This window comes from Panicum virgatum, chromosome 3N (genome assembly GCF_016808335.1).
Source record: "Panicum virgatum strain AP13 chromosome 3N, P.virgatum_v5, whole genome shotgun sequence".
Lineage (NCBI taxonomy): Eukaryota > Viridiplantae > Streptophyta > Magnoliopsida > Poales > Poaceae > Panicum > Panicum virgatum.
Genome location: NC_053147.1, coordinates 66428242 through 66439883, shown reverse-complemented (window position 1 = coordinate 66439883; position 11642 = coordinate 66428242). Strand labels below are relative to the sequence as shown.

Genomic DNA, 11642 nt, shown 5'->3' with positions numbered 1-11642 from the left:
TAAGTCAGATTAGTACTGGACAATCAGAACACAACTTGAGTAAATCCAAATTTCAGAACAGCAAACCATGAGCTGCACTGTGTGTGATCTCTGCTGCACTTCGACCTGCACATCCCTTGAGCCTCGGAGCATGATCTGCCATTTTCCGATGTTGTTTAATTTTGCATCTATGCAAAATTTAGAAAAGGTCCAGACACATCTAGCCCATCTAAGCACCTTAGGTTTTGGTTTAAATTCAAACTGAATCCAAAGCATTCTTGCAAACCAATCTAGATGAGACCACAGTTTTTTTCTTTTTTTTTCAAACGAAAGAAGATACCACAACGGGCCTTAAAGAGCAGTAGTGAAACTTGGGTGTACATTGGCACGATGAAATTGAGGAAAGAATACCATGCCCCATCGAATTATCAGCTTGCAAACCACAGGTACCAGGTGGAATAACTCTAAAGGAATCCACAAGCTTCGTGTGCTCACAAGTCACAAACAAACGCCGCTGCACACTGACAGTTCGAGGACAAACTCACATGACAGCTTCCGGCAACATCACCAGACATTGCATTAGAGCAACCACAATGTATATGGACTAAGTAGTCCATATGAACAGCTTTTGCGTCTGTGGACTATAGCTATTGCTATCCTCCCAATATTTCAGCCAACAACTAGTCTATAAGGTGGGTCCCATATTAGATAAAAAAATTTCTTTACAAGTCTGTGCTGCAAAACCATGAGAGAGAGAGGAGTAAGAAAAAGTAATAATTTTTAATTTTTATGGGTAGTCCATAAATTTATGGGTACATTTTACTATGGACTACCTTATGGACTAGTTTCACAATGTTCCAGCTACCTGATAGCAAATATTTTAATTCCTGCTACCTGATAGCAAATATTTTAAACCTATGGACTACCTTATGGCAAACACATTGCGGTTGCTCTTACACTACTGTCCAACAGAAGGTTGGGATCACCACAACTGCTGCATTTACGAGAATCTTAACTGCTCAAGTCTGTAAAAAAAATGCTCAAGATGTCCCAGATGTCAGTGTGCGCCAAGAACCTCGAGAACTTCCATCACCACAACATTTGCTCACGAGCAACAGGTACATCGACCACTACATTTTCAGAGGAACAGTTTACACTACAACATTACAGATGACGCTGCATTACATGTTCCAACAGGATTACAGGAGTAACAAGCCCCTAATACTACAGCTTAGTGAAAGAAACTCAACTGATGCCTAACTACCACAAGCTGCTACTACTACTCAAGCGCACAGCATTGGACGGTACTTGCCACGCGTGCTGTCAGCTACGAGCTTGGAGCTCGATCCACGCGCAGAGCAGAAGCGGCGAACAGCCAGCAGGGCTTCAATGCCTCCGGTCCGGGACCTCCATGAGCAGCCAGTCCCTCCTCATGTCCTCCGGCAGCGCCATGAGCGACCTGAACTGGCGGTCGTTGCGGACGAGCGCGCTGTAGGCTCGCAGCAGGTCGGCGCGGGCCAGGCGGGGTCGGATCGCCTTGAGCGCGTTGTAGATCTCCCCCGGGAGAGCGGCGCCACCCCGTCCGCGCTCGCCGTCACCAGCCTGCAACGAAGAAGAAGACGAGGAACGGTTGGTGAACCATCACCGGCGGCGGAGTGGCCCATGGCCCGACTGACCCGAATCGAGCTCGAGCACGAACCTGTCGGCGGCCGCCAACGCCGACCCCGAGTTGGAAGCGGAAGCGGCGCGGGTCCAGGTCGAGCCGGCCGCGGGGACGGCGTCGGGCGCCCGGACGAGCGGAGGAGGCACGGCGGTGCGCGCGAACGGAGGAGCTCCGCCTCCGCGCGCCGGGCGCGCGGCCAGGAGCTCGAGCGGACGATGAGGCGCGACGTGCGCGACCGGAGGAGCTCCGCCTCCGCGCGCCGGGTGCGCGCCCGGGAGCTCGAGCGGACGAGGCGCGACGTGCGTGAACGGAGGAGCTCCGCCTCCGCGCGCCGGGAGCTCGAGCTGCGGGTCCTCCACGTCCGACGACGAGCCCGAGGAGTCATCCCCCGCCGGCGGCCTGTTCGAGGGCGCCAGCACAGAGAAGGGGTTGTAGTAGGCTGCCCGATGCTGGTCCAATATTTCGGTCCAGTAGCCGCCGCCGCCGACGCTGACGCCGGCGATATGCCTCTGCGCCATCGCCGCCGCTGTCCTTTGCCAGCCGATGAGAGTGAAGGGAGGTGGGGCTTTGCGACTTGCGTTGCGAGAGCGAGAGAATGGAGAGCGGATAGCGAAACCGGAGAGGATAATACCGGAGGCATGCACCGCGGGTTTTCCCGGCCGCCGCCACTTGCCGGCTGCCGCGAGCCCCTCCGGCGACACGTACCCCACGAGCTCGCCACGCTGCGAGCCCGCGACGACGCGTGGCATGAGCTGCGACCCGCAACGACTCGGCTTTGACTCCGGCGTCTTGTGCGCGGCGCGTGCTGCGCAGGGGCGGAGCTGGGCCGGCCATGCGCCTAGCCACTCGATGGGTTGTATTAGGCTTGTTTAGCTGGATCTCTTTGCTATAGTAGAGTGCCTTTTAGGGTCTTAATTTTTACTTAGATAATCTAAAGACCGGGTCATAAAAAACGAACTCTAATTTTATATAATTTTAAGATAAAAAAATTAAGAGCCAAATAAAATTGTGAAGAGAACATTATTACCACCCTGTGTACAGTAGAGAAAATCCCGCGCGTAAATAAACAACGGGAGGGTAGAGAATCTCTACCTGATTAGGTTCAAGCCAAAGCTTACATCCTACAGGTTCAGCAAGGAAAACTAGCAAGAGGTTACACTTTTAAGCCGGCAGCTGTACTACATGGCACACAATGCTTGGCACCACCAGGCTTCAGCAACGGAGCGATATGTTGTCTTTAAACGGAACTTCCAAGGCCTGCATCTTCCTTACACACTACGATCATTCGCGGCAGAGACACAGGGAGCTGTTGGAAGATGGCGCTGTGTCCCGTTCTTGCATTTTTACTCATAAGTTCCGTAATACAAGGAGCGTTGTAAGAGTGTGTTTAGATTTTTTTGGCGTAAATTTTTTAAAGAAAATCTTACTATTTCGAAGCACTAAATAAAGTCTATTTATAAAACTTTTTGCACGGATGAATTATAAATCGCGAGACGAATCTAATGGGCCTAACTAATCTACGATTAATTCATAATTAGCGGATGGTACTGTAGCATCACTGTTGTAAATCATGGATTAAGTAGGCTTATTAGATTCTTCTCGCGATTTATAACTCATCCGTGCAAAAAATTTGTAAATAGATTTTATTTAGTACTCCATACATGTGTCCAAACATTCGATGTGATATTTTTAGGTGTCAAATTTTGAAATCAAAACAAGACCTAATACTAGTGGTTACGCCTTATATATTGGGCCGGACGGAGTACTGTAAGATCAATCCACAAGGATAACCAACATGGTACACTAACATCATGGGCACCAGCCCACCAAGCTTTTGTCGAGCAACAGCGGCCTTGGTACTCGATACTTTGGTGGTTTCTTTAGAAGTCTCTGGTTCATCACGGGACGAACAGTGAATTGACTTAGGTCTCATTTGGGACCGTTTAGTTTCCAAAATATTTTGGTCAAATTTTTTTTGCCTCCCTCTTTAGACACATATATAAAATATTAAATATAGATAAATAATAAAATTAATTGTACAATTTGGATGTACATGGCGAGACGAATCTTTTAAGCCTAATTATTACATGATTAGCCATAAATGCTGCAGTAACCCATATGTGCTAATGATGCGGTCAAAGACCTCAAAATATTTGTCTCGCAGTTTTCAGGTGAATTTTGAAATTAGTCTTTTTAATTAGTGTTCGAAAAACTCTCCCAACATCTGGTCAAACAGTCGATTTGACATCTAAAAATTTATATTTTGGGAACTAAACGGTGTCGGTACCCTGCAGCTGGGGTACCCACTGCTACTGTGCCAAGACTCGCGTAGTTATCCGTAACTACGCCCTAAGTAGCTGAGCAGCCGGACCCCTAGGGTATGACTCCATCTCACCGGACCAACGGTCCCGGACCCGCTTCCCGCTCGGGGACGGGTCCGGTGTCACCACGTGTCCCAGAGGTGGAAATGCTCAGCACCTGTGGCCGCGGACCCGTACCCCCGCAGGTGGGTCCGGGACCTCCACGTGACTATCCGGACCCCCGTGAGCTCTCGGCTCAGATAGCTGCTCGGGAGGCGTCCGGGCCGCCACGTGTCCCGCAGGCGCAGGCGCGGACGCGAGTCTTCCGTTGGAAGACTCGCCCACCCACCGCATTCAATGCGGATGGTTGAGCCGTGCTCTGCCGCCGCAGCATGCGGGGCAGTTTTTGTCAGGCCTCACTGTAGACCGCATATTACCGAGGTACACAGTGCAGCCGCATGCGCCGCATCCGCGCAGAGCCCGTCTGCCGCATTAAACGGATACGACGGCACGGCACCTTTTCATCATACCGCCTACGCCGCAAGTTACACGGCCCGTTCAGCTACGTGGCAGGCTACGCCGCAAGCTACGCCCTGGCGCCGTTTCGACAAGACAGGGCAAGGCTATGCTGGACGGAAAATTCCCTTGGGCAAAGCAAGGAAATCCAGGAATGAGATCCCCGTCGCCTGCAACGCCATAATGTCTGTACAGTATGTTATTTTATACTACATCGTTGGGCCCACCTGTCGGGGACTCAACGGCCATGTACGCGCCTCCCTTGAGATATAAAAGGGAGGCGCTCGCTGCACACTCTAGACTCTCCAAGAAAAAAGGGAGGCAGACACAACACAAGCTCAGATTCAATCCAAACAATTACATTCTCAATCTCTTGATAGCACAAGCAATACAACACACAGTGGACGTAGGGTATTACGCTCCGGCGGCCCGAACCACTCTAAACCAGTTGTGTTCATCGTGTTCTTGCATCTAGATTGGGCTAATCCTAGCTAACCCCCAGTACTCACCCTCTGGTTTTGGCAGGGGCACTATGTCACCCGGCTGTGGGTTTGCACACCACGACATTTGACGCGCCAGGTAGGGGAACTTTAGCTGGTCTTAGTTCATCTCTTGGTCATCTCCATGGTTCGGGTGGTTGAGCACTCCCACCATGACAACGACATGGAGATGACGGAGGGTGTGACGTCGTCCGCGCCACACGCCTCTCGCCTTCCTGCGCCAGGGGCAACCGTGCCCGTGGAGCAGCTGCCGTCAGCAGCGGCGCGCGCTGCACGTCAGCTAGAGTCAGGGCGCCCGTCAAGGGCCCCCTCACAAGCTGCGAGCGGCGGAGCGCTGGCGGCAGCTAGGGAGTTGCTTCGCAACCCTCCGGCTGTTGCAGCCTCGCCAGACGCCCTGAGGCAGTGGCGGGACGACGTTGACCGCCTCCTCCATCTGGTTCAGGCCTCTCCCAGTTCTGCAAGGACTGGGCAACGACCTTCGCCTAGCAATGCGATGGTACCCTACCACCGGCGCCAGGGCGGTGCGTCGGTGTCTGTGCGCTCCCCTACGGTGAGGGGTGCGCGAACAGAAGACCTGCGGGAGGAGCTCAACCGCAGGCGCGCGGGTGAGGACGCCCGCATCTCCGTGGAAAGGATGCGAGAATGCCGCCTCAACATCGAGGGCCGCAACCTCAATGCCGACTTGGATGCAGTGGCACCCAAGCCTCCGGGAAACGCCCGAATACAGGCGGGAACCCCGGTGGCTGTGGTGGGCTGTGCGGCGCTGGCGGATCACCTCCGCACGGTGGCATGGCCGTCCAAGTTCCGCCCGCACCTGCCGGAGAAGTACGACGGTACCACTAATCCGTCGGAATTCCTGCAGGTGTACGTTACCGCCATCACAGCAGCTGGTGGCAATGACGCTGTCATGGCGAGCTATTTTCATGTAGCCTTGACTGGGCCAGCCTGGACTTGGCTCATGAACCTCACTCATGGGACGATTCAGTCCTGGGAGGGGCTCTGCGCTAGATTTACAGTGAACTTTGCCTGTGCTTATCAGCATCATGGTGTGGAGGCTCACCTCCACGCCGTGAGGCAGAAACCCGGAGAGACGCTCCGGGCATTCATCTCCCGCTTCACCAAGGGGGTCCGTGACGAGAAGATGCTGGAGAAGCTGGCCACACACCAGGTGGAAATTGTTGCCACCTTGTTTGCCTTGGCGGACAAGTGCGCCAGGGCCGCTGAGGGCCGTGCATGGCACTCGGCCCCTCAAGATATGCCCGGGGGCCAGAACTCGCTCGGCAAGCGCCCGCGTCAGTAGGATGGCGACAGCGGGTCATGCTCTCCCAGCTCGTCATCAAGTAGGTCTGGGGGGAGCACAGCTTCAACAAATCCCAGCTCGCAGCATACCTCACTCATGTGAGGAAGCCCGCTTCGGCGGAAAGCCAACTCCGGTCGCACCAAGCCCGCTCCGGCGGAAAGCCGACTCCGGTCGCACCAAGCCCGCTCCGGCGGAAAGCCCACTCCGGTCGCACTAAACCGACTCTGGTGGCTCTCTCCGGTGGAAAGCCAACTCCGTTCGCACCCCCGACTCTACATCTATGTAAGTCCTACCCTTAGAGGCTCAGCAGGGAATAAAACCTTTTCCTTTGTAACTAGGTAGTACTTCCGTGTGGTCCAGTCCGGTGAGCCTCCCCCGTGGAGGGGTCCGGACCTCTGCGAACCAGGTTCAGGGAAGCGTACTCACCCTCCGGGGAGGTCCGGAGCCGTGTAGCCGCTTAGTCTGGTTCCATACCCTAAGCCTGCATGCTCTACCTCCCTAGGGCGAGTACCGTAGTACCTAAGACTGGGGGCCCGGAGGTCCGGATAGCTCCGGCCTCATAAACCCGTGTTCTGGCTTACATCGCACATCTCATGTACATCTAGTTATAAAGGAAAAGTTTATTCTCAGTTCGCCTCTAAGGATGTTACATTCCAATTTCAATCTATGCATTCTGTTTGCGCTAACCCTCACATGGCTTCTTACTCTTGTGTGGTGATTGTGGTCCGAATTGAGTTGGCTAGCTAGTGACTTAGCTATAGACCCCTCATGAAAGAGAGGGGTTTGGACCCCTGGGAACCTGCAGGTTCAGGGAAGCGCACTCATTCTCTGGGGAGGTCTGTAGCTGTGTAGCCGCTTAGCCAGGTTCCGTACCCTAAGCCTGCACGCACCACCTCCTGTGAATGAGTGTCGTAGTACCTAGGACTGGGAACCTGGAGGTCCGGACTTTCTCTTAACCTAAAGGCCGGCCCCTTGAGCTCCGTTCACTGAGCCTAGCTGTCTACCTCAAAGGATCACAGCCAACAGGATTTTGGACCCGTGGGCACGCTACTAAGCATCTACCTTGAGTCATGTGCAGGTCCAAACATGATGATGCAGCAGGTGACCCAAAGGATGGACGACGCAGGACAAGACCCTTGCGGCGCGCACCGCTGGGCGCCAGAAGCAGCCAAGTTGCTCATAGTAGTGGCCCCACCTGCGGGTTCGTTGCCTCTCCCGAGGTGGGCCCGGGGGCCTCTATCGGTACCCTGTAGCTGGGGTACCCACTGCTACTGTACCAAGACTCGCGTAGTTATCCGTAACTACGCCCTAAGGAGCTGAGCAGCCGGACCCCTGGGATCTGACTCCATCTCACCGGACCAACGGTCCCGGACCCGCTTCCCGTTCAGGGACGGGACCGGTGTCACCACGTGTCCCAGAGGTGGAAATGCTCAGCACCTGTGGCCGCGGACCTGGACCCCAGCAGGTGGGTCCGGGACCTCCACATGCCTATCCGGATCCCCGTGAGCTCTCGGCTCAGATAGCTGCTCAGGAGGGGTCCGGAGCCGCCACGTGTCCTGCAGGCGCAGGCGCGGATGCGAGTCTTCCGCTGGAAGACTCGCCCACCCACCGCATTCAATGCGGGTGGTTGAGGCGTGCTCTGCCGTCGCAGCATGCGGGGCAGTTTTTGTCAGGCCTCACTGTAGACCGCATATTACCGAGGTACACAGTACAGCCGCATGCGTCGCATCCGCACAGAGCCTGTCTGCCGCATTTAACGGATACGATGGCACGGCACCTTTTCATCATATCGCCTACGCCGCAAGCTACACGGCCCGTTCAGGTACACGGCAGGCTACGCCGCAAGCTACGCCCTGGTGCCGTTTCGACAAGACAGGGCAGGGCTATGCCGGACGGAAGATTCCCACGGGTAAAACAAGGAAATCCAGAAATGAGATCCTCGTCGCCTGCAACGCCATAATGTCTGTACAGTATGTTATTTTATACTACATCGTTGGGCCCACCTGTCGGGGACTCAACGGCCATGTACGCGCCTCCCTTGAGATATAAAAGGGAGGCGCTCGCTGCACACTCTAGACTCTCCAAGAAAAAAGGGAGGCAGACACAGCACAAGCTCGGATTCAATCCGAACAATTCTGTTCTCAATCTCTTGAGAGCACAAGCAATATAACACACAGTGGACGTAGGGTATTACGCTCCGGCGGCCCGAACCACTCTAAACCAGCTGTGTTCATCGTGTTCTTGCATCTAGATTGGGCTAATCCTAGCTAACACCCGAGTACTCAACCTCTGGGTTTAGGCGGGTGCACTACGCCACCCGGCTTTGGGTTTGCACACCACGACAAACGGCTTACTTTTTTAAGTTTAAATCACTTGTCCCATCACATCGCATGTTTAAACACCTATTAAAAGAACTAAATATAGATTTATTATCAAACTAATTTTATATGTCATGATTTAATCACGAGATGAATCTATTAAGTCTAATTAGTTCATAATTTGACCACTAATTGCTACAGTAACAATATACTAATTGTGCACTAACTATACTTAATAGATTACAGTTATTTTTATATTAAACTGACATCTGAATATTCGAATTTACATTTGAACATTCGACATGGCAGCAATTTAAAAAACCAAACGAGACCGGGAGGCAGAGAGAGGAACTCGGAGGATCAAGTTGTGTGGGAAGCCATATATGTGGAGCAAGCATACGAGCCTCCCTACTTAAATGGTGCTGACTGAAATTTGTTGGGTGTCAGAATGCATTCCATGCTAAGGAAATTAGTACGCGCGCTTCCATTTGCTGGCTGTGGGAGGAAGGAGGCGTGAGAGGAGTGGCTGAGCAACGCGACACACATACTGGATTCTTCTCCTCTGCAGCAGCAAGACATGCAATGAGCGCATCAGTGAGGGGGGCACAAGGGGGAAGTGCAGGCATGTTGCTTCCTCATCTTCAGGTCCTTCAGCTTCTACACCAAAGAATGCGACTGAATGTTCGTGCACAACTACAAAGCCTTCTTGCACTATGCGAATTCAGCGAACAACCCTCCGCTGAAAGGAAGAGGCCGCGGATTTGTGTCAAGATGCATCTGCATTGTTGATGGAAAGCCGGTAGCACTCTCACCAACTGAATGGATACATGAATATGGCCACATCAGCTCTGTCTGAATCGCCATTGGGTGGAAGCAGTTCTTGTCTGGATTTCATGAGCCCTCCTAGTACCTGAATAGTTGACTGTGCAACTGAATTTTGTCAGGTTTCAGAACTGGGTACATAGCATTGCACATTGGCGGATCTAGAATTAAAACCTAGGGGGGCTTGGTTCTTCCTCCTCTTCATCCCCACTCATTTCTTCTATTCCTCTTCATATTTTTCTCTTTTCTTCTTATCTTTCTCATTTGATAATAATGGTGTTTTTGGTAGTGGGGGGAGGGGGGGGGGGCTACAGCCCCCCTAGCCCCCCCTTAATCCGCCCATGGCATTGCATGCCCAAGACCAATTGTGTTGTCATAATCTGAACAACTATATTGATATGTAATTTATCATGCAAGTTCTCAGCAGCAGCAGCGTGAAGCACCCACTTGCCTGGTAGCACCCAGACACATCACGAGGTAGAGCTCGGGTCATTTTTGATCCAGTGTGAAGCACCCTCTTGCCTGGTACCCAACCAACTTTCCCCTCATTCTCCCACTTATTGTTATGGACGGGGATGTTGGAGGGAGGAGGATAGCGGAGGTTGTACTCGTGAGAGGTGGAGGGCCGCGGGCCTGGACCCTTCGGTCGCCGCCTCGACGCCGTCGGCGGCGGAGCGGCAGCCAGAGGGCAGGACTGCTCCCTTGAACGTGGGAGAAATGATATCTGGGATATGACTTGATTGATAAAATCCTTAGTTACAAGCCAAAGACTATATATAAGCTAGCTCTACGTAACCAACTCAAACTCCTAGAGCTTATCTCTTAACATAATCCAACTAAAAGGAAACAAACTCCTGAAATTTAGCCACTTTGATTGGCTAAACAATCCCCGTCCGGCACGGCTGACGGCGCCTGCTCCTTCTTCTTGCGCCTCACGTATACTTTGCCGTGCATAACATCTCTCCCCCCTGGAGAAGCAGCTCGTCCTCGAGCTGGAACGCCGGATAGAGGCTGCAAAGCTCCGACAGTGACACCCACGAAGCAGCTGTGGCATCAGCACCCTTCCACTGGACAAGCAACTCATAAGTACCTCGAGCCAACCGACCCCTGAGCACCCTCTCTGGCTCACTGCAGAACCTGCCATGATGTACAAGAGGCAGCGGCCTGACTTGCTCCGGAGGTTCGCCGATGAATGGCTTCAAGAGTCCCACATGGAACAAATCATGCAATCGTGCTCCCGCTGGCAACTGAAGACGATATGCGACCGAGTCAATCCGCTCAAGCACCTTGTATGGACCGAAATATCTCTGGCCTAGCTTCCGTCGGCCACGTATATCATTGAGCGACGCCGTCGGCCGATGCAACAGCCGCAGAAGCACCCAGTCGCCCACCTGGAACTCCACTTGCCGGTGTGTCTTGTCGTACTGGGACTTGGCCTGTTGCTGCGCCTGCTCCAGCCTATCCCTGATCTCAGCAAGGAACTCATCACGTTCCAGCATCTGTTGCTCCACCGCTGGTAACTTGGAGTCACCAGGCCCGTATGCCACGATGGTAGGCGGGTCACGTCCATACACAACTCTGAATGGTGACGTCTTGAGGGAAGCTTGATAGGAGGAGTTGTAACAATACTCCACCCATGGGAGCCAGCGAAGCCACTGCCGCGGTCTGTCCCCCGTCAAGCACCGTAGATACATCATGATGATCTTGTTCGTTGCCTCCGATTGCCCATCCGACTGGGGATGGAATGCCGTAGAGTATTGCAACTTCACCCCGGACAGACGGAACAGCTCGCGCCAAAAGGAGCTAGTGAAGATGGTGTCGCGATCGCTGACGATGGAAGCTGGCAAGCCGTGGAGGCGCACCACCTCGTCGAAGAACACACGCGCCACCGAGGTCGCCGTGTAGGGATGGGCGAGCGGCATGAAGTGAGCATACTTCGAAAACTGATCCACCACTGTGAGAATGACGGATTTGCCACTCACACGGGGCACGCCTTCGACGAAATCCATGGCGATGTCAGCCCATTCCATGGACCGAACCGGTAGAGGCTGGAGGAGACCGCCCGGACGGAGGTGCTCGGTCTTGTTACGTTGACACACCTCACAGCGCCGGACGAAGTCACACACTCGTACGCGATCTCTGTCGACGGCGAAGTCGGCACGTAGGCGAAGAAGTGTCTTCTGTGTGCCTTCATGACCCGCGCCATGTGCCTGGGCGATCAATGTGTCGGCGAAGTCCAGTGAA

General features: G+C 53.5%; 1 protein-coding gene across 1 annotated transcript; it reads right to left on the bottom strand.

The window, feature by feature from the left end:
- Nucleotides 1-1040: 1040 nt before the first annotated feature.
- LOC120663863 (transcriptional regulatory protein AlgP-like) lies at nucleotides 1041-2271 on the bottom strand. The gene is made up of 2 exons (XM_039942805.1): nucleotides 1679-2271; nucleotides 1041-1581 (listed from the first exon to the last, which is right to left on the bottom strand). The coding sequence occupies exons 1-2, from the start codon at nucleotides 2158-2160 to the stop codon at nucleotides 1410-1412; spliced, it is 654 nt and encodes a 217-aa protein (XP_039798739.1). The 5' UTR covers nucleotides 2161-2271; the 3' UTR covers nucleotides 1041-1409.
- Nucleotides 2272-11642: the final 9371 nt, after the last annotated feature.